Source organism: Ranitomeya variabilis, chromosome 3 (genome assembly GCF_051348905.1).
Source record: "Ranitomeya variabilis isolate aRanVar5 chromosome 3, aRanVar5.hap1, whole genome shotgun sequence".
NCBI lineage: Eukaryota > Metazoa > Chordata > Amphibia > Anura > Dendrobatidae > Ranitomeya > Ranitomeya variabilis.
In genome coordinates, this window is record NC_135234.1 from 417817520 (window position 1) to 417841446 (window position 23927).

A 23927-nucleotide genomic window follows, 5' to 3' on the forward strand; every position below is an offset into this window, starting at 1 on the left:
AGGCTGACTGACCCATGGCCGCCTCAGCGTCACCAGGTGTACAGTGGCAGTGCTCCATACACCTCCATGGGGATGTACAGGCTGACTGACCCATGGCCGCCTCAGCGTCACCAGGTGTACAGTGGCAGTGCTCCATACACCTCCATGGGGATGTACAGGCTGACTGACCCATGGCCGCCTCAGCGTCACCAGGTGTACAGTGGCAGTGCTCCATACACCTCCATGAGGATGTACAGGCTGACTGACCCATGGCCGCCTCAGCGTCACCAGGTGTACAGTGGCAGTGCTCCATACACTTCCATGAGGATGTACAGGCTGACTGACCCATGGCCGCCTCAGCGTCACCAGGTGTACAGTGGCAGTGCTCCATACACCTCCATGGGGATGGACAGGCTGACTGACCCATGGCCGCCTCAGCGTCACCAGGTGTACAGTGGCAGTGCTCCATACACCTCCATGGGGATGGACAGGCTGACTGACCCATGGCCGCCTCAGCGTCACCAGGTGTACAGTGGCAGTGCTCCATACACCTCCATGGGGATGGACAGGCTGACTGACCCATGGCCGCCTCAGCGTCACCAGGTGTACAGTGGTAGTGCTCCATACACCTCCATGGGGATGGACAGGCTGACTGACCCATGGCCGCCTACCACCGCATCATCACCTCCCACCTTTCTGCGCTCGCTTCTCTGCCGAGCTCTGGCGCCGGCGCGCTGACGTCATTGGCCCCGCCCCCGGCTGGCTCGCTCGGCCTTGGCGTCGCTCGTCTCTCAGTAACGAGCCGCGGTTCAATATGGCGGCCGGGATGTGACGGTTCGCGCTGTTATTTTCCTGCTCCCATTCCCCGCGCACACAGCACCGAGGGACGAGCACCGTATCTCCGCCACCCCGGACTCTCCCTTCCCCGGCTGCTGCATGTCTGCAGCTGAAAGGGGGCGGTTTACTGATAATTTCCTCACCTGTCTGTGCAGCACCATCAAGTACCTGACCTACTTCAGGTCCAGGAAGAAATCTCTCCAGTACTGCAAGATCAAGGAGCCCAAACTGGAGGAGATGGACGAGCAGAGCGTGGAGGTGAGGGGGAGGGGCGGCTGTGACAGCTGTCTGTCCAGATGATGCGGCAGGACCGGGCTGATGGCGCCTCCATATACCGTGCTGCTGCTCACTGAGGCTCAGCGCTGGGCATTGCCTCCTGTCACTCCGGATGGGCCAGGCTGATGGCGCCTCCATATACTGTGCTGCTGCTCACTATGGCTTAGCGCTGGGCATTGCCTCCTGTCACTCCGGATGGGCCAGGCTGATGGCGCCTCCATATACTGTGCTGCTGCTCACTATGGCTCAGTGCTGGGCATTGCCTCCTGTCACTCCGGATGGGCCAGGCTGATGGCGCCTCCCTATACTGTGCTGCTGCTCACTATAGCGCTAGGCATTGCCTCCTGTCACTCCGGATGGGCCAGGCTGATGGCGCCTCCATATACCGTGCTGCTGCTCACTGAGGCTCAGCGCTGGGCATTGCCTCCTGTCACTCCGGATGGGCCAGGCTGATGGCGCCTCCATATACTGTGCTGCTGCTCACTATGGCTCAGTGCTGGGCATTGCCTCCTGTCACTCCGGATGGGCCAGGCTGATGGCGCCTCCCTATACTGTGCTGCTGCTCACTATAGCGCTAGGCATTGCCTCCTGTCACTCCGGATGGGCCAGGCTGATGGCGCCTCCCTATACTGTGCTGCTGCTCACTGTGGCTCAGCGCTGGGCATTGCCTCCTGTCACTCCGGATGGGCCAGGCTGATGGCGCCTCCCTATACTGTGCTGCTGCTCACTATAGCGCTAGGCATTGCCTCCTGTCACTCCGGATCGGCCAGGCTGATGGCGCCTCCCTATACTGTGCTGCTGCTCACTGTGGCTCAGCGCTGGGCATTACCTCCTGCCACTCCGGATGGGCCAGGCTGATGGCGCCTCCCTATACTGTGCTGCTGCTCACTGTGGCTCAGCGCTGGGCATTACCTCCTGCCACTCCGGATGGGCCAGGCTGATGGCGCCTCCATATACTGTGCTGCTGCTCACTGAGGCTCAGCACTGGGCATTGCCCCCTGTCACTCCGGATGGGCCAGGCTGATGGCGCCTCCCTATACTGTGCTGCTGCTCACTGAGGCTCAGCGCTGGGCATTGCCTCCTGTCACTCCAGATGGGCCAGGCTGATGGTGCCTCCATATACTGTGCTGCTGCTCACTATGGCTCAGCGCTGGGCATTGCCTCCTGTCACTCCGGATGGGCCAGGCTGATGGCGCCTCCATATACTGTGCTGCTGCTCACTGAGGCTCAGCGCTGGGCATTGCCTCCTGTCACTCCGGATGGGCCAGGCTGATGGCGCCTCCCTATACTGTGCTGCTGCTCACTGAGGCTCAGCGCTGGGCATTGCCTCCTGTCACTCCAGATGGGCCAGGCTGATGGCGCCTCCATATACTGTGCTGCTGCTCACTATAGCGCTAGGCATTGCCTCCTGTCACTCCGGATGGGCCAGGCTGATGGCGCCTCCCTATACTGTGCTGCTGCTCATTATGGCTTAGCGCTAGGCATTGCCTCCTGTCCCTTCGGATGGGCCAGGCTGATGGCGCCTCCCTATACTGTGCTGCTGCTCACTATGGCTTAGCGCTGGGCATTGCCTCCTGTCACTCCGGATGGGCCAGGCTGATGGCGCCTCCATATACTGTGCTGCTGCTCACTGAGGCTCAGCACTGGGCATTGCCTCCTGTCACTCCGGATGGGCCAGGCTGATGGCGCCTCCCTATACTGTGCTGCTGCTCACTATGGCTCAGCGCTGGGCATTGCCTCCTGTCACTCTGGATGGGCCAGGCTGATGGCGCCTCCATATACTGTGCTGCTGCTCACTGAGGCTCAGCACTGGGCATTGCCTCCTGTCACTCCGGATGGGCCAGGCTGATGGCGCCTCCCTATACTGTGCTGCTGCTCACTATGGCTCAGCGCTGGGCATTGCCTCCTGTCACTCCGGATGGGCCAGGCTGATGGCGCCTCCATATACTGTGCTGCTGCTCACTGAGGCTCAGCACTGGGCATTGCCTCCTGTCACTCCGGATGGGCCAGGCTGATGGCGCCTCCATATACTGTGCTGCTGCTCACTGAGGCTCAGCGCTGGGCATTGCCTCCTGTCACTCTGGATGGGCCAGGCTGATGGCGCCTCCCTATACTGTGCTGCTGCTCACTGAGGCTCAGCGCTGGGCATTGCCTCCTGTCACTCTGGATGGGCCAGGCTGATGGCGCCTCCCTATACTGTGCTGCTGCTCACTATAGCGCTAGGCATTTCCTCCTGTCACTCCGGATGGGCCAGGCTGATGGCACCTCCATATACTGTGCTGCTGCTCACTATAGCGCTAGGCATTTCCTCCTGTCACTCCGGATGGGCCAGGCTGATGGCGCCTCCCTATACTGTGCTGCTGCTCACTATGGCTCAGCGCTGGGCATTGCCTCCTGTCACTCCGGATGGGCCAGGCTGATGGCGCCTCCCTATACTGTGCTGCTGCTCACTGAGGCTCAGCGCTGGGCATTGCCTCCTGTCACTCCGGATGGGCCAGGCTGATGGCGCCTCCATATACTGTGCTGCTGCTCACTATAGCGCTAGGCATTGCCTCCTGTCACTCTGGATGGGCCAGGCTGATGGCGCCTCCCTATACTGTGCTGCTGCTCACTGAGGCTCAGCGCTGGGTATTGCCTCCTGTCACTCCGGATGGGCCAGGCTGATGGCGCCTCCATATACTGTGCTGCTGCTCACTATGGCTCAGCGCTGGGCATTGCCTCCTGTCACTCCGGATGGGCCAGGCTGATGGCGCCTCCCTATACTGTGCTGCTGCTCACTGTGGCTCAGCGCTGGGCATTGCCTCCTGTCACTCCGGATGGGCCAGGCTGATGGCGCCTCTATATACTGTGCTGCTGCTCACTATAGCGCTAGGCATTGCCTCCTGTCACTCCAGATGGGCGAGGCTGATGGTGCCTCCCTATACTGTGCTGCTGCTCACTGTGGCTCAGCGCTGGGCATTGCCTCCTGTCACTCCGGATGGGCCAGGCTGATGGCGCCTCCATATACTGTGCTGCTGCTCACTGAGGCTCAGCACTGGGCATTGCCTCCTGTCACTCCGGATGGGCGAGGCTGATGGTGCCTCCATATAATGTGCTGCTGCTCACTATGGCTCAGCGCTGGGCATTGCCTCATGTCACTCCGGATGAGCCAGGCTGATGGCGCCTCCCTATACTGTGCTGCTGCTCACTGTGGCTCAGCGCTGGGCATTGCCTCCTGTCACTCCAGATGGGCGAGGCTGATGGTGCCTCCCTATACTGTGCTGCTGCTCACTGAGGCTCAGCGCTGGGCATTGCCTCCTGTCACTCCGGATGGGCCAGGCTGATGGCGCCTCCCTATACTGTGCTGCTGCTCACTGTGGCTCAGCGCTGGGCATTGCCTCCTGTCACTCCGGATGGGCCAGGCTGATGGCGCCTCCATATACTGTGCTGCTGCTCACTGAGGCTCAGCACTGGGCATTGCCTCCTGTCACTCCGGATGGACGAGGCTGATGGTGCCTCCATATAATGTGCTGCTGCTCACTATGGCTCAGCGCTGGGCATTGCCTCATGTCACTCCGGATGGGCCAGGCTGATGGTGCCTCCGTATACTGTGCTGCTGCTCACTATGGCTCAGCGCTGGGCATTGCCTCCTGTCACTCCGGATGGGCCAGGCTGATGGCGCCTCCATATACTGTGCTGCTGCTCACTGAGGCTCAGCACTGGGCATTGCCTCCTGTCACTCCGGATGGGCGAGGCTGATGGCGCCTCCATATAATGTGCTGCTGCTCACTATGGCTCAGCACTGGGCATTGCCTCCTGTCACTCCGGATGGGCGAGGCTGATGGTGCCTCCATATAATGTGCTGCTGCTCACTATGGCTCAGCGCTGGGCATTGCCTCCTGTCACTCCGGATGGGCCAGGCTGATGGCGCCTCCCTATACTGTGCTGCTGCTCACAGTTGCTCAGCTCTGGGCATTGCCTCTTGTCACTCCGGATGGGCCCGGCTCATGCAGTGGGTTTCTGTAGCCCATGTGGCTAGTGGGTGACACCCTGCCCTTCCTAGGATGTAGCTGGTACCGGGCGATGAGGTTCAGCATGTCCAACCCGCCATCTGCTGGCACTTTCTCTCATCTCTGGGGTTTTACCATTGATACCGCAGTTAGACGGGCGGTGATTACTGCACAGAGGCCCTGGTGTGGAGGGCTGGGGCTCAGTCCACAGTGTCTGTGCCCACCGTTGGGCGCATACAGTCAGGATGGATGTCTGAGTATCCATCCATCAGGACCGTGCCGTGTAGATATGTTTCCTTCCTGTGGCCGTCTGCAGATGTTATGTAGCCACTGTTGGCTGACTGTGCAGTAGTCATAACATTAATTAGACTATATTCTCTTTATCCTCAGGCGGCAATATTAAGTTCTTAACATTTTTGCATTTGCATGTCACCATTGATCCCGAAACCATACAAGACATTTCTTTGTTTCAGGAAGACCCTGGTCAGCATCATGGTTTCTGCTTGTAACAATCCCGTGACACTTGGACAGATCAGCTTTTAGAGGGAACCTATAAGGCGATTCATGTTGCCCAAACCGTGGCCAGGAACCCACCCAGATGGTTAGTCTTCAGCTGCCTACTCCTGTAATACTTATAACAAAACAAAAACACTGCAACATTTTAGAGCAAACTTATCTTTAAACTAAAGGACCTGCCCTGGGTTTGGGTAGCATGAGTCATGTGACACGTTCCCTTTAAATGATTGTTACAATAATGGCGTCTCACAATGTCCTAGTAATTTTGACAGTCTAAAAAGCTCTACTCTGACTTGCCACCGCAAAAAGGATCTGGTGCTGATATAAAAGCAATATATCAGTTTTAATATTTTAATAATTATAGCCAAAAACTGAGAAAAAAACCCCAAAAACTAATCTTACTGGAGTGTAGTTTTTTTTTCCTTTTTTGTGTGTACATGATTGGGTGCGACCGCAGTGCATGAGCAGCAGTCTGCATGGCCCTTATGAACCTGTAAAATAGAAAAGTTCCTTGACTTCAGTTGGAGAGTTTATTTAGTTGTGTGCTGTATTTGCCATTGTACAGGGAGGGGGAGGAGGTGAGCTGTGACATCACCTATTGTGAACAGTGGATCTTGTGTTATCTCTGCCATTGCTTCTCACACTATGTGGCCCCCCTAACTGTTGGCAAGGGAAGCAGGGTTACCTGCTGTAATGCCTGGTTGTCACAATGGATGTCAGTCTCCACGCCAGGGGAGGGGTCCTTCAAGATGAAACAGTTGAAAGAACCTAGTCCGCTCAAGTCTGTGCTTCCATACAATGTGTTGGAACTCTGTGCCTTTCTTGGATGGCGCCATTGTTTTATAAAGTGTTGATAAAAGGAAAAAAAAAAATTGCAAAATATCTTAGAATATACAATTTAATTAAAACTCTGCTGGCTTTTTCCTGAAGCTTTTTTCCTACAGCAAAGACTATGCTGGTTCACTGGCAGCTTAAAGATGTTGTGTGCTCATACACTTAGTCTCCGTTCACGGGTTTTCGGTCAGGACAAGGTAGTCTTCAGCCAGTTCCCTCTTTTCTGCCCAATGTGGAATTGGCACTCTATCGTAATGAGGACCTTGTGGTTCTATCCTCTTGCCTCTCTCCGTCTCACGCCAAGGATAAGTCCCTACAGATCCTAGAGTATCCAACTTCACCATAGCCCATTGGATCCAGATGATCGTTGATGAGGTCTTCTGCTCGATGGCCACGGTTCCACCCTGTAATGAGATGGCCACTGTGTCCTATCAGTAGGGGTGTCATGGGCTTTACATCACAAGGCCTCCATGACACAGGTATGTATTGCAGTCACTTGGTCACAGCTTCATCCTATACCAATTTTTACCTGGCGCTGATGTTGCTCGGGTACTCGGGGTTCTGCAGACGGCAGTTCAGTAGACTAAGCCTCCATTGTTTTAACACAGTAGGGATTGCTTTGAACATCACATGGTCTTGTGTTCCTCTAATGGTACGGACAAGAATATTGATTGGCTTTGATTTCTCCAGCATTTTGGGGGCTTTTTTAACTTGCAGTTTCCAGGTTTTTCTCTTCTTTTTAATTCTATTCAGCAGTGAAGCAACTAACGTTTTTCCAAGCAAAACACTCTAGGTCCCGGGATCTCTGTCGGGTGTCTATTGAGTCTTCATATTAACTTATATATTAATATATAATCATATTAATCAAAGGCATCTTTGGTCACATGAAGCTGAACAGACAGAATGTGATCAGCTAGTCGTTTTCACACAGAAAGGTGTATTTAATCCTTTTAAGCGTTTTCTGGGCTCCTTCAACCAAATTTTGGAGTCGACCCACCTGAAAAAGATGTGTGCACGTGCCTTTATGTCTGCTTCCTGGCGGCAGCAGCTATGACACACGGTCCTGTGTTCCCCCAATGGCCGGTACAAGAACACATTTTTGAGAATGCTTGTGGCTGCAGTGGCAAATTGCTTTAAAAAAAAAATTTTTTAATCCCCCCCAAAAAAATTATTTGGCGATTGGACATTATGCTGAGTCTTGGCTGCGGGTGGTTTCTCTTTTCCCTAAAACTTCTGTTCATGTGTTTGACTGCACAGTAAACGCCTGGCAGACTACAGCTGTTCCTGGTGGGCTAGAGATGGGACATTTAGCAGATTGCTCCGGGGGCTTTTTCCCTGAGTATTTTGATGCCTTTACTTAGTGTGAAGATAGTACAACACACATTGGTTGCTCGTCACAAGCTCCGGGTACCATATATACTTTTTTATTTTGTGTGCAAGTGACACCATAAACTATACGTTCTTGATTTATTGAGTATTTGCGGCAAATTTCTCCAATAAGATATTCAAGCGTTTTAGTTGTGCATCATAACCACTTCTTGACTCATATTGGCCAGATGGGCCTGGTTATACAAAGCACTGTGCCTTCTCCTATACAAAATGCAGTATGTTTAACGTGTACCTATAATATTACAGTTTTCTATATTGAGGTCCCCCCAGCAATCTGACAAAACACCGCTGTGAAGTCCACATCTCCATCATGAGCAGTGCGCACAGAGCGGTGTCCAAGTCTAATAGTAAGGCTGCGTGCCCACTGTGCGCTTTGGATGCAGCGTATTGCTGTGTCCACAACACTGCGTTCTACATTACGCCGCTGCACCTAATGGCAGTCTATTCAGGGAAAAGCGTCTCTGCTTCAGAGATTGACATGCTACAGCTCATAAATAGAGCTGAGCAATGTTCGGAATCGGTCACCGTATCTGAATTTGCCATATTGGTACCCTATTCATGCCAAATTTATGTTTGATGATCGGTTCTTAACATATTCGGTCATTTCTACTCCCAGTGACTCCAATGACGTTCGGCGAATATTGCAAATACAATATTCGCCACCGATCATAATCGGAACCAAATTTCGAAACCTTTTCCTCAACTCTACTCATAAACCTGCACCGCGGGTGACTTAACACAGTGTTTAAAAAGAATCACAGTGGGCATGGGATTTCTATAAATCCGCTGTGCTTGTAATGTAGAGCGCAGCGTTTGACAGTGCAAATAAACTGCGTTCAAACCAAAACACTACTATTCCTGATCATAGGGACGCAGCCTTAGTCTGTTAGTACATTGGTTCTCACAGAGCTGTGTATAAACCTATTAAAGAAGCACCTCTCCTTCTCCCATCTAAGTTTTTATCCTCTTAAAATGTGTCAATCACCATATTACATAGCACTGTGTACTTAAAATTGCTCATTTTGTCTTTGTCCCCAGTTAATTGTTCTCTTTTCCATTAGGTCTATGACATCATACGATTATTTTCCTAATTTAGAAAGCTTATTTTCTGTGTATAATCTGTTGATGTTTTGGAAAAACTGACTTCTGCCTTTTTTGCACTTTTCTTTGTTGCCTAGGGCATAGCTGAGGTATTCAGATGTTTCATCTGCATGGAAAAGCTGAGGGATGCCCGCCTCTGTCCACATTGTTCCAAGCTCTGCTGCTTCAGCTGTATTCGGGTAAGTGCTGCTCTTTCCAGGACCATCCTGCTTTATTTCCAATAATATTCCAGATACTACTGTTGTCAAATGGAAGTGACTAATTAACAAAACAAAACAAAAACCTGACAACAACAAATGTTATGACTCATATGTATAGTATGCATTTTCAATTTTTAACCAGACTTATCTGTGTGTGTATTAAAAAAAAAAAAAAATATATATATATATATATATATATATATATATATATATATATATATATATATATATATATATATATATATATATATATATATATATAAATAATGTGTGTGTGTGTGTATATATATATATATCTATCTATCAAGTTGGTCATGGAATTATGAGGATTGCAGAAATGTTAATAATATGCAAATGAAAGAAATGGAAAACATTTTCAAAATACCGCATATACTTGTGTATAAGCCGAGCTTATACGCCCCCCCTCGGCTAAAACATGAGTCATTGTCTCAGAAGACAGCGGGGAAGGGAGAGCAACGGAGCAGCGGGTCCAGGAGGCTTGAGCCGGTAGCTGCTGCTAATGCCTGTGCCTGCTGCTAAAGAGAAATGAATATTCACTGCACTGGCAGTGAATATTCATTTCTCTTATAGCGCCCACAGTGTCAGCAGCAGTTGCTGGCTTCCAGCAGCTGCCGGGCTATCACGGGTGCCCGCTCATTATGGTAATGAATATTCACCTCTCTCCTCTTGGGCGTGGAGAGGGGTAAATATTCATTACCTTAATGAGCGGGGTCACGTGATCACTGGGCTGCAGATGCTGCTGGCACAGGAACAAGAAGACCAGATGCTGCGAGAGCGCTCAGGGAAGGTGAGTAGGATTTTTTTTTTTTTTTTAATTTTATGCTTTTATCATGCAGGCAGCATGGTGGCTTAGTAGTTAGCACTGCAGCCTTGCAGCTCTGGAGTCCTGGGTTCAAATCCCACCAAGGACAACATCTGCAAGGAGTTTGTTCTCCCCGTGTTTGCTTGGGTTTCCTCCTGGTACTCCGGTTTCCTCTCGCTTTCCAAAGACATATTGATAGGGAATTTAGATTGATTGTGAGCCCCATCGGGGATAATGTGTGCAAACTGTAAAGCACTGCGGAATTTGTTAGCGCTATAAAAACAATAAAGATTATTATGGTGGACCATATATACAAAGCTAGGGATGAGGAGCCATGCAGACAAGGATGCGGGTAGGGAGCCATGTAATAAAAAATAGTGATGAGGAGCCATGCAGACAAGGATGGGGATGAGGAACCATGCTTACCAGAATAGGGATTAGGGGATTTTTATTTTCAGTGTGTATTTTGATCTTGTAATAAATTTTTTTGCATCTTTATTTAAACATCGTGGTGATCCCTGTTTCTGTGCATGTACCTTTCCCTTTTTTTGGGGGGGGGACAATGCATACTCGGCTTATACTCGAGTCAATAAATTTTCCCAGGTTTTCGTGGCAAAATTAGGTGCCTCGGCTTACTCATGAGTATATACTGTAATTCATTTTATTCCATACTAAGTATAAGTGTCACTCGCAGCAATACACTTGCATGCCTTGTCATGCTATAAAAGAAGTTCCTAATGGTCGTGTGAAGAATTTTCCCCCCACACTGAATGCACTTAGACACGGAAATCATTAATGCCTTAGTTTCCAAGCCAAATTATTCAAATCTGACATGTCAATTTGTGTCAACAACTCTGGAATGTTTTAACGTTTCCCAGTAATTTTGAGACTGTTTTTACGCGACACGTTGCACTTTATGGTAGTTTTAAAATTAAGGTCGATATGTTTTTTGCGTTTATTATTGAAAATCCAGATGGGCTTACCACACAAAATAGTTAATAAATAATATTTTCGATACTTTGTCTGCCTTACATCAGCACCATTTTCCAACTGTCCTTTTATTTGTTAAAGGTTTAAAAACATAACCTCAATATTTAATTTTTTAGAGGAAGTTTACTAGCGACCTAGTCAGTTTTAAAGTAACTTTGGGGGGACCTATTGTTAACCCCTTCACAACGTTAGACTTCTCCATACTTCCAGGTTGGGCAGGTCTTCCCAACTTTGGACGTATGGATGCGTCTTGGCGATCATGCGCGCACAGGATAATATTCATTGTTTATATACCTTTTAGGATATTTGTACATTTAACTTTATCAGCTAAATAATTCTATTAACCCCTTTCTGACATTGGACGTACTATCCCGTCGAGGTGGGGTGGGCCCGTATGACCACCGATGGAATAGTACGTCATAGCGATCGGCCGCGCTCTCGGGGGAGCGCGGCCGGGTGTCAGCTGCCTATCGCAGCTGACATCCGGCACTATGTGCCAGGAGCAGTCACGGACCGCCCCCGGCACATTAACCCCCGGCACACCGCGATCAAACATGATCGCAGTGTGCTGGCGGTACAGGGAAGCATCGCGCAGGGAGGGGGCTCCCTGCGGGCTTCCCTGGGATGATCGGTAGAAGGGAATGTACTCGCCTTGTACCGAGCGTCTCCTCCCTGCAGGCCCCGGATCCAAAATGGCTGAAGGAAGGAAGGTATGGAATATTGTTGTTTGTTTTTTTTTACTTTGTTTCAGGACGATGGTCTTCAGGTGGATTAAGAGTCTAATAAAATATTACAACAACGTGTCTTTATTTCATTAAAATACTTTGCAATAATGTGTGTGTGTTTTATTAACTATTTCGTACTATTGGATTAATAATGCGTCATAATTGACGCCTCTCCATTATTAATCTGGCTTAATGTCACCTTACAATAGCAAGGTGACATTAACCCTTCATTACCCCATATCCCACCGCTACACGGGAGTGGGAAGAGAGAGGCCAAGTGCCAGAATAGGCGCATCTTCCAGATGTGCCTTTTCTGGGGTGGCTGGGGGCAGATGTGTGTAGCCAGGGGGGCCAATAACCATGGACCCTCTCCTGGCTATTAATATCTGCCCTCGGCCACTGGCTTTACCGCTCTAACAGAGAAAATTGCGCGGGAGCCCACGCCAATTTTTTCCGCCATTTAACCCTTTATTTTACAAGCTACAGCGCCCAAATTTTGCACATACACACTACTAACATTAGTAGTGTGGAATATGCAAAAAAAGGGATATGAGATATGAGATGTTTTACTGTATGTAAACCATGTCTCATATCATGTCGGGTTTGTGAAGGAGAAATGAAAAGCCGGCAATTGAATTACCGGCTTTTCACTAACACCGCTGCGTATTTCTCGCAAGTCACACTGCTGGTCCGTGTGGAATCCGTATTTTTCTCGCCCCCATAGACTTTCATTGGCGATTTTTTTTTTTTTTTTTTTTTTTTTTATTATTATTTTTTTCGCAATACGGTGACAAACGCAGCATGCTGCGATTTTCTACGGCCGTACAAGACCGTATAATATGGATCAGTAAAATACGGCTGATAGGAGCTGGGACATAGGGAATCATTGGGCCGTGTGTTATGCGTATTTTACGGGTGTATTTTCTGCGCTCATACGTCCGTAAAACTCGCCAGTGTGAGGCCGGCCTTAGGGTTGGGGCTAAAGTTAGGGATAGGGTTGGGGCTAAAGTTAGAGTTAGGGTTTGGATTACATTTACGGTTGGGATTAGGGTTGGGATTAGAATTAGGGGTGTGTCAGGGTTAGGGGTGTGGTTAGCGTTACCGTTGGGATTAGGGTTAGGGGTGTTGTTGGATTAGGGTTTCAGGTAGAATTGGGGAGTTTCCACTGTTCAGGCACATCAGGGGCTCTCCAAACGTGACATGGCGTCCGATCTCAATTCCAGCCAATTCTGCGTTGAAAAAGTAAAACAGTGCTCCTTCCCTTCCGAGCTCTCCCGTGCGCCCAAACGGGTTTACCCCAACATATGGGGTATCAGCGTACTCGGGACAAATTGGACAACAACTATTGGGGTCCAAGTTCTCTTTTTATCCTTGGGAAAATAAAAATTTTGGGGGATAAAAACCATTTTTGTGGGAAAAATAAGATTTTTTTATTTTCACGGCTCTGCGTTGTAAACTGTAGTGAAACACTTGGGGGTTCAAAGTTCTCAAAACACATCTAGATAAGTTCCTTGGGAGGTCTAGTTTCCAATATGGGGTCACTTGTGGGGGATTCTACTGTTTGGGTACATCAGGGGCTCTGCAAATGCAATGTGACGCCTGCAGACCAATCCATCCAAGTCTGCTTTCCAAATGGCGCTCCTTCCCTTCTGAGCTCTGCCATGCGCCCAAACAGTGGTTCTCCCCCACATATGGGGTATCAGCGTACTCAGGACAAATTGGACAACAAATTTTGGGGTCCAGTTTATCCTGTTACCCTTGTGAAATTACAAAACTGGGGGCTGAAAAATCATTTTTGTGAAAAGAAAAAAAAAGAATTTTTATTTTCACGGTTCTGCGTTATAAACTGTAGTGAAACACTTGGGGGGTCAAAGCTCTCAAAACACATCGAGATAAGTTCCTTAGGGGGTCTACTTTCCAAAATGGTGTCACTTGTGGGGGGTTTCAATGTTTAGGCACATCAGGGGCTCTCCAAACGCAACATGGCGTCCCATCTCAATTCCAGTCAATTTTGCATTGAAAAGTCAAATGGCTCCTTTCCTTCCGAGCTCTGCCATGCGCCCAAACAGTGGTTTACCCCCACATATGGGGTATCAGCGTACTCAGGACAAATTGTACAACAACTTTGGGGGTCCATTTTCTAAAATAAAACAAATTGGAGCTGAAATAAATTTTGTGTGAAAAAAAGTTAAATGTTCATTTTTATTTAAACATTCCAAATATTCCTGTGAAACACCTGAAGGGTTAATAAACTTCCTGAATGTGGTTTTGAGCACCTTGAGGGGTGCAGTTTTTAGAATGGTGTCACACTTGGGTATTTTCTGTCATATAGACCCCTCAAAATGACTTCAAATGAGATGTGGTCCCTAAATAAAAATGGTGTTGTAAAAATGAGAAATTGCTGGTCAACTTTTAACCCTTAACTCCCTAACAAAAAACAATTTTGGTTCCAAAATCATGCTGATGTAAAGTAGACATGTGGGAAATGTTACTTATTAAGTATTTTGCGTGACATATTTCTGTGATTTAAGGGCATAAAAATTCAAAGTTGGAAAATTGCGAAATTTTCAAAATTTAAGCCAAACACAAGTTATATCGAATAAATTTTACCACTAACATGAAGTACAATATGTCACAAGAATACAATGTCAGAATCGCCAAGATCCGTTGAAGCATTCCAGAGTTATAACCTCATAAAGGGACAGTGGTCAGAATTGTAAAAATTGGCCTGGTCATTAACGTGCAAACAACCCTTGGGGGTGAAGGGGTTAAAGGTTTCATGAACATGCATACAGGCACGTATTTTACCTACTACTATAGGATCATACTTCTTGATCACCTGCGATTGTGCTTTCTATACATGTACCTGTGAAACTTCCATGATTCGCTCACCTGCCACATACACACTTAAGCTATGTGCACACGGTCAGGATTTTTCGCAGTTTTTTTCGCGGTTTTTCAGCCATTTTCCATGGGATGAACGCTTAAAAAAACTCATACATAAGCATCCCATCATTTTTAATGCATTCTGCAATTATTGTGCATTGCAGTAAAAAAATGCATCATGTTCATTAACCCCTTTCTGACATTGGACGTACTATCCCGTCGAGGTGGGGTGGGCCCGTATGACCACCGACGGGATAGTACGTCCAGCGCGATCGGCTGCGTTCACGGGGGGAGCGCGGCCGGTTGTCAGCTATGTGCCAGGAGTAGTCACGGACCGCCCCCGGCACATTAACCCCCGGCACACTGCGATCAAACATGATCGCACTGTTCCGGCGGTATAGGGAAGCATCGCGCAGGGAGGGGGCTCCCTGTGGGCTTCCCTGAGACCCCCGGAGCAATGCGATGTAATCGCATTGCTCCGAGGGTCTCTTACCTCCTCCTCCCTGCAGCAGGCCCGGATCCAAGATGGCCGCGGCATCCGGGTCCTGCATGGAGGTGGCTTCACTGCGCCTGCTCAGAGCAGGCGCCGGGAAGCCTCCAGGAGCTGTGCACGTCAGATCGCCGATCTGACACAGTGCACAGCAAAGTGTCAGATTGGCGATCTTGCACTATAACATCATAAACACGTCAACTCGTCCCGCAAAAAACAAGACCTCACATGACTCTGTGGACCAAAATATGGAAAAATTATAGCTCTCAAAATGTGGTAACGCAAAAAATATTTTTTGCAATAAAAAGCGTCTTTCAGTGTGTGACGGCTGCCAATCATAAAAATCCGCTAAAAAACCCGCTATAAAAGTAAATCAAACCCCCCTTCATCACCCCCTTAGTTAGCGAAAAATAAAAAAATTAAAATAATGTATTTATTTCCATTTTCCCGTTAGGGCTAGGGTTAGGGTTAGGGTTAGGGCAAGGGTTAGGGTTGGGGCTAGAGTTAAGGCCACAGTTAGGGTTGGGGCTAAAGTTAGGGTTAGAGTTTGGATTACATTTACGGTTGGGAATAGGGTTGGGATTAGGGTTAGGGGTGTGTCAGGGTTATGGGTGTGGTTAGGGTTACCTTTGGGATTAGGGTTAGGGATGTGTTTGGATTAGGGTTTCAGTTATAATTGGGGGGTTTTCACTGTTTAGGAACATCAGGGGTTCTACAAACGCGACATGGTGTCCGATCTCAATTCCAGCCAATTCTGCGTTGAAAAAGTAAAACAGTGCTCCTTCCCTTCCGAGCTCTCCCGTGCGCCCCAACAGGGGTTTACCCCAACATATGGGGTATCAGCGTACTCAGGACACATTGGACAACAACTTTTCGGGTCCAATTTCTCCTGTCACCCTTGGGAAAATACAAAACTGGGGGCTAAAAAATAATTTTTGTGGAAAAAAAAGATTTTTTATTTTCACGGCTCCGCTTTATAAACTGTAGTGAAATACTTGGGGGTTCAAAGTTCTCACAACACATCTAGATAAGTTCCTTGGGGGGTCTAGTTTCCAATATGGGGTCACTTGTGGGGGGTTTCTACTGTTTAGGTACATTAGGGGCTCTGCAAACGCAATGTGACGCCTGCAGACCAATCCATCTAAGTCTGCATTCCAAATGACGCTCCTTCCCTTCCGAGCTCTGCCATGCGCTCAAACGGTGGTTCCCCCCCACATATGTGGTATCAGCGTACTCAGGACAAATTGGACCACAACTTTTGGGGTCTAATTTCAAATGTTACCCTTGGAAAAATTCAAAACTGCGGGCTAAAAAATAATTTTTGTGGAAAAAAAAATATATATTTTCACGGCTCTGCGTTATGAACTGTAGTGAAATACTTGGGGGTTCAAAGCTCTCACCACACATCTAGATAAGTTCCTTAGGGGGTCTACTTTCCAAAATGGTGTCACTTGTGGGGGGTTTCAATGTTTATTTATGCACATCAGGGGCTCTCCAAACGCAACATGGCGTCCCATCTCAATGTCTGTCAATTTTGCATTGAAAAGTCAAACGGCGCTCCTTCCCTTCCGATCTCTACCATGCACCCAAACAGTGGTTTACCCCCACATATGGGGTATCGGCGTACTCAGGACAAATTGTACAACAACTTTTGGGGTCCAATTTCTTCTTACCCTTGGGAAAATAAAAAATTGGGGGCGAAAAGATCATTTTTGTGAAAAAATATGATTTTTTATTTTTACGGCTCTGCATTATAAACTTCTGTGAATCACTTAATGGGTAATTGTACAACAACTTTTGGGGTCCATTTTCTCCTGTTACCCTTGGTAAAATAAAACAAATTGGAGCTGAAGTAAATTTTTTGTGAAAAAAAAAAGTTAAATGTTCATTTTTATGTAAACATTCCAAAAATTCCTGTGAAACACCTGAAGGGTTAATAAACTTCCTGAATGTGGTTTTGAGCACCTTGAGGGGTGCAGTTTTTAGAATGGTGTCACACTTGGTTATTTTCTATCATATAGACTCCTCAAAATGACTTCAAATGAGATGCGGTCCCTAAAAATAAAATGGTGGTGTAAAAATGAGAAATTGCTGGTCAACTTTTAACCCCTATAACTCCCTAACAAAAAAAAAATGTTGGTTCCAAAATTGTGCTGATGTAAAGTAAACATGTGGGAAATGTTACTTATTAAGTGTTTTGTGTGACATATCTCTGTGATTTTATTGCATAAAAATTCAAAGTTGGAAAATTGCGAAATTTTCAAATTTTTCGCCAAATTTCCGTTTTTTTCACAAATAAACGCAGGTAATATCAAAGAAATGTTATCACTATCATGAAGTACAATATGTCACGAGAAAACAATGTCAGAATCACCGGGATCCATTGAAGCATTCCAGAGTTATAACCTCATAAAGGGACAGTGGTCAGAATTGTAAAAATTGGCCCGGTCATTAACGTGCAAACCACCCTTTGGGGTAAAGGGGTTAATTTTGCAGATTTTTCTCGTTTTTGGCGCTATTTTAAGCATTGGGAATCTCCGGGGAAAAAAATGCACAAAAAAATGCATGCTGATTTCCTGCAGAAAATTCAGGAAAATTCTGCAGACAATCCTGACGTGTGCACATAGCATTATGGTTATATGTATGCACATGTATGTATGTATCATAAAGTTGTTTTTGTTTTGTTTTTAAAGGGAATCTCTCACCCCCAAAATCATATAGGAGCTGTGGCCACCGGTATCGGGGGCTTATCTACAGCATTCTGTAATGCTGTAGATAAGCCCCCGATGTAACCTGAAAGATGAGAAAAAGACATTAGATTATACTCACCCAGGGGCGGTCCCAGTGCGGTTCTGGTCGGATGGGTATCGTGGTCCGGTCCGGGGCCTCCCATCTTCTTACGATGACGTCCTCTTCTTGTCTTCACACCGCGGCTCCGGCGCAGGCGTACTTTGTCTGCCCTGTTGAGGGCAGAGCACAGTACTGCAGTGCGCAGGCGCCGGGCCTCTCTGACCTTTCCCTGCAGATTCTTGTGATCTGTTTAATCTCTGGCACAATCTTTTTTTTTTTTCTTTCTTTGGTTATTTACAGTTCAACACTAAACTTCTGTGAAGCACCTGAGAGTTCAAGGTGTTGACAACGCATCTAGATACATCCCTTGAGGAATTAAGTTTCAAGAATGGGATCACTTTTGGGGGGTGACACCATTCTAAAAACTACACCCCTCACGGTGCTGCAAACCACATTCAAGAAGTTTATTAACCCTCCAGGTGCTTCACGAGAACTGAAGCAATGTGGAGGGAAAAATGTAAATTATACTTTTTTCTACAAAAAAAAAATTACTTTTGACCCAAACTTTTTATTTTCACAAGGGTAGCAAAAGAAAAAGACCACAAAATTTGTTGTGCAATTCCTCCTGAGTACACAGATACCCCCTATGTGTTGGAAATCTACTGTTTGGGGGCACAGCAGTGCTCGGAAGGGAAAGAGCACAGTTTGACTTTCTGAACGCAAAATGATCTGGAATCGAGATCAGACGCCATGTACCGTTTTGGAGAGCCCCTGATGTGCCTAAACATTGGAACCCACCCCCCTACCACGAGTGACCCCATTTTGAAAACCACACCCCTCAAGGATTTTATGCAGTGAGTGAGCATTTTGAATCCACAGCTATGACACAGAATTTGATAACATTAGATTGTCATATTGAATATGTCGTCATTAGCATTAATAGCAAGTGTTCGCTACTCCAGTATGCATCGGGTGCTTGGGTATGCACCAATTTATCGTAGGTGCTCGAGGGACATGCTCGAGTCCCTGCTGTACATGTTTTGCGGCTGTTAAACACCCAAAAAAAACATGGCGATCCGCGATGCTTCGTGCTATATCCTTATTTCTCAGCGCCGTTAATAAGCGTCACTGAGGAATAAGGCCCTTTAACTGCTGCTGCTAAAAAGTGTATCGGCGGTCTATAAGGGGTAATTCCTGTGAAGCACCTGAAGCCTTAATTAACTTCTTGAATGTGGTTTTGAGGTCTATGAATGGTGCATTTTTTTTAACCCCTTAATGACAGCCAATACGTCTTTTAACTGGCCTGAGATATAGGAGAATAGCCTCCCCATACAGGGGACAATCCAGCAGCTGCCGGCTGTACACTATAGCTGACAACTTGCTGTATCAGCCACAATCAGTGTTTGCACCCCCCAAATCTGTTTAACCCCTTAGATGCTGCTGTCAATAGTGACTACATCATTATAAATGGTTAACAAAGTGTGGGGGCTTCCTCTTTATCCCAATTGGTGCCCTCAGATCATGATTTTGTGGTCCTCATGTTTACCGTGGTAATTCACGACCAAATAGCGGCCTTAGAGTCTGTCGGCTGTAGTAATATGTTCAGAAGTTAGAGACATTTAGGTGGTAAAAATACACATTTTCATTTGTGTCATGCCACTTTGCATTAATTCCTGAAAAGCACCTGAAGGGTTAATAAACTACCTGACAGCCGTTTTCAATATGTCAGGGGGTGCTGTTTTTAAAATGGTACTTTTGGGGGTTTCCCAATATATGGGACCCCTAAAGGCACTTCAAATATGGATAAGTCCTAAAAAAAATTAATTCTGTAAATTTCCTTGAAAAAATGAAAAATTACTTCTACATTTTTAAACCTCCTAAAATGCTAACAAAAAAAAATAACATTTTACAAATGCTGCTGATGTAAAGCCGACATGTGGGAAATGTTATTTATTAATATTTTGCTGTGGTATGACCATCTGGATTAAAGGGATAATCATTCAAAGTTTGAAAATTGCTATTTTTTTATTTTTTCTCAAATTTCTGATATTTTTTTTATAAATAAACACAAAACATATCGACCTAAATTTACCATTATGATAAAGTATAATGTGTCCCGAAAAGAGTCTCAAAATCACTGGGATTTGTTGAAGTGTTCCAGAGTTATTACTACATAAAGTGACACTGGTCAGATTTCAAAAATTTGGCTCCGTCACTAAGGGGGTTAATGGCATCACTATTGGTATTTTATGTTTATATATAGGCTGCCTAAAAGTCACTTCAGATGTTATGTGGTGCCAAAAAAAAATAAATAAATAAAAATGTTGCAAAAATTAGAAATCACTGATCAACTTTTAACCCTTCTATCTTCCTAGCAAAAAAAATAAATTGTTTTTCAAAAATTGTGCTGATGTAAAGTAGACGTGGGAAATGTTACTTATTAAGTATTTTGTGTGCCATAACTCCCTGGTTTAAGGGCATAAGAATTAAAAGTATAAATATTGCAAAATTTTTGCCAAATTTCACTTTTTTTTCACAAATAAACACAAGTCGTATCGAAAACATTTTGAGGGCTTAACCCCTTCGTGACCGAGCCAATTTGGTACTTAATGACCAGGCCAATTTTTACAATTCTGACCACTGTCACTTTATGAGGTTATAACTCTGGAATGCTTCAACGGATCCTGCTGATTCTGAGATTTTTTTCGTGACATATTGTACTTCATGTTAGTGGTAACATTTCTTCGATATTACTTGCGATTATTTATGAAAAAAATGGAAATATGGCAAAACATTTTAAAATTTTGCAATTTTCAAACTTTGTATTCTCATGCCCTTAAATCAGAGAGAGATGTCACAAAAATTAGTTAATAAATAACATTTCCCACATGTCTACTTTACATCAGCACAATTGTGGAAACAATTTTTTTTTTTGTTAGGGAGTTATAAGGGTTAAAAGTTGACCAGCAATTTCTCATTTTTACAACACCATTTTTTTTAGGGACCACATCTCATTTGAAGTCATAATAATATATAATAGAAAATAACCAAGTGTGACACCATTCTAAAAACTGCACCCCTCAAGGTGCTCAAAACCACATTCAAGAAGTTTATTAACCCTTTACGTGCTTCACAGGAACTGAAACAATGTGGAAGGCAAAAATGAACATTTAACTTTTTTTTGCAAACATTTTACTTCAGAACCATTTTTTTTATTTTCACAAGTGTAAAAACAGAAATTTAACCATAAATGTTGTTGTGCAATTTCTCCTGAATACGCCGATACCCCATATGTGGGGGTAAACCATTGTTTGGCACCGCAGAGCTTGGAATAGAAGGAGCGCCGTTTGACTTTTTCAATGCAGAATTGGCTGGAATTGAGATCGGACGCCATGTCGCGTTTGGAGAGCCCCTGATGTGCCTAAACAGTAGAAACCCCCCACAAGTGACCCCATTTTGGAAACTAGACCACTTAAGGAACTTATCTAGATGTGTGGTGAGCACTTTAAACCCCCAAGTGCTTCACAGAAATTTATAACGTAGAGCCGTGAAAATAAAAAATCCTTTTTTTTTTTTCCTCAAATATGATTTTTTAGCCTGCAATTTTTTATTTTCTCAAGGGTAACAGGAGAAATTGGACCCCAAAATTTATTGTGCACTTTATGCTGAGTAAGCTGATACCCAAAATGTTGGGGTATACCACTGTTTGGGCGCATGGCAGAGCTCGGAAGGAAAGGAGCGCCGTTTTGGAATGCAGACTTTGATAGAATGGTCTGCGGGAGTTGCGTTTGCAGAGCCCCCGATGTACCTAAACAGTAGAAACCCCCCACAAGTGACCCCATTTTGGAAACTAGACCCCCAAGGAACTTATCTAGATGTGTGGTGAGAACTTTGAATGCCCAAGTGCTTCACAGAAGTTTATAATGCAGAGTCGTGAAAATAAAAATACATTTTTTTCCCACAAAAAAGATTTTTAAACCCCCAAATTTTTATTTTGAGAAGGGTAACAAGAGAAATTGGACCCCAAAAGTTGTTGTCCAATTTGTCCTTAGTACACTTATACCCCATGTGTGTGGGGGGGACCACTGTTTGAGCGCATGGCAGAGCTCGGAAGGGAAGGAACGCCATTTTGGAATGCAGACTTTGATAGAATGGTCTGCGGGCATTATGTTGCATTTGCAGAGACCCTGATGTACCTAAACAGTAGAAACCCCCCACAAGTGACCCCATTTTGGAAACTAGAGCCCCCAAGGAACTTATCTAGATGTGTGGTGAGAACTTTGAATGCCCAAGTGCTTCACAGACGTTTATAATGCAGAGTTGTGAAAATAAAAAATATTTTTTTTTCCACAAAAAAGATTTTTTAGCCCCCAAGTTTTTATTTTCACAAGGGTAACAGGAGAAATTGGACCCCAAAAGTTGTTGTCCAATTTATCCCGAGTACGCTGATGCCCCATATGTGGGGGTAAACCACTGTTTGGGTGCACGGCAGAGCTCGGAAGGGAGGGAGCACCATTTGACTTTTTGAGCGCAAAATTGGCTGTGGCGTTTAGAGACCCCCTGATGTACCTAAACAGTGGAAACCCCCCAAATCTAACTCCAACCCTAACCCCAACACACCCCTAAGGCTTCTTTCACACTTCAGTTGTTTGGCGTCAGTCCGCTCCGACATAGTGACGGATCGACGGATCCGTCACAATTGTTGAGAAAACGGTTCTAACGGATCCGTTTTTTTGACGGATCTGTTACTTGGGGGTTGTCTGGGAAAAGTATCTACTTTTTGGAGCATGCGCAATTGAAAAAGCGGATTGGGGCGACAGATCCGCCGAAATGACGGTAAGGACGGATCCGTCGCCCATAGGCGGCCATTCTATGGAATGACGAACGCGACGGATCCGTTGCGAACCGCCATTTTGGCGCAGACAAAAAAAGCTACAATGGCCGTCAATGTCTAGATGACGTCCGCCAAATCTCGACGGATCCGTCGTATGGCGGATGGAACGGACGACCATCCGCCACAATCCGTCGCTAATGCATGTCTATGGGAAAATTTCAGACTGACGCCAAAAGACTGAAGTGTGAAAGGCCTAACCCTAATGCCAACCCGATCCATAATCCTAATCACAACCCTAAGGATAATCGCAACCCTAACTGTTGTGAATTTGCTTTTTGCTCCCTCTAGTGGTTACTAGTTTTTTGACTCTGGTTTTTCTGTCATTCCTTTTATCCGCACCTGGGTCGTTAGTTAGGGGTGTTGCTATATAAGCTCCCTGGACCTTCAGTTCAATGCCTGGCAACGTAGTTATCAGAGCTAGTCTGCTGTGCTCTTGTCTACTGATCCTGGTTCCAGTTATATCAGCTAAGTCTGCCTTTTGCTTTTTGCTATTTGTTTTTGGTTTTGTATTTTTGTCCAGCTTGTTCCAAATCTATATCCTGACCTTTGCTGGAAGCTCTAGGGGGCTGGTGTTCTCCCCCCGGACCGTTAGACGGTTCGGGGGTTCTTGAATTTCCAGTGTGGATTTTGATAGGGTTTTTGTTGACCATATAAGTTACCTTTCTTTATTCTGCTATCAGTAAGCGGGCCTCTCTGTGCTAAACCTGGTTCATTTCTGTGTTTGTCATTTCCTCTTACCTCACCGTCATTATTTGTGGGGGGCTTCTATCCAGCTTTGGGGTCCCCTTCTCTGGAGGCAAGAAAGGTCTTTGTTTTCCTCTACTAGGGGTAGCTAGATTCTCCGGCTGGCGCGTGTCATCTAGAATCAACGTAGGAATGATCCCCGGCTACTTCTAGTGTTGGCGTTAGGAGTAGATATATGGTCAACCCAGTTACCACTGCCCTATGAGCTGGATTTTTGTATTCTGCAGACTTCCACGTTCCTCTGAGACCCTCGCCATTGGGGTCATAACACCTAACCCCAAAACAACCATAACCCTAATCAGAACCCTAAATCCAACACACCCCTAATCCTAATCTCAACCCTAACCTCAAACCTAACCCTAATCCCAATGCACCCCTAATCCCAACCCTAACCTTAATCCTAATCCCAAACCTAACCCTAACTTTAGCCGCAACCCTAGTCCTAACTTTAGCCCCAACCGTAA

General features: G+C 46.2%; 1 protein-coding gene across 5 annotated transcripts in view; it reads left to right on the top strand.

The window, feature by feature from the left end:
• The first annotated feature begins 749 nt into the window (after positions 1–749).
• TRIM37 (tripartite motif containing 37) overlaps positions 750–23927 on the top strand; it is a 146066-nt gene continuing 122888 nt past the window's right edge. For 3 of the 5 annotated variants that reach the window (XM_077296336.1, XM_077296338.1, XM_077296339.1), the window contains exons 1-2: positions 770–1074; positions 8999–9100. In XM_077296336.1, the coding sequence (XP_077152451.1) occupies positions 916–1074; positions 8999–9100 (261 nt within the window). In that variant the 5' untranslated portion in view covers positions 770–915. Of the gene's footprint in view, positions 1075–5568; positions 5683–8998; positions 9101–23927 lie in introns of those variants that run through there. The other 2 variants (XM_077296335.1, XM_077296340.1) reach the window with 2 other exon arrangements.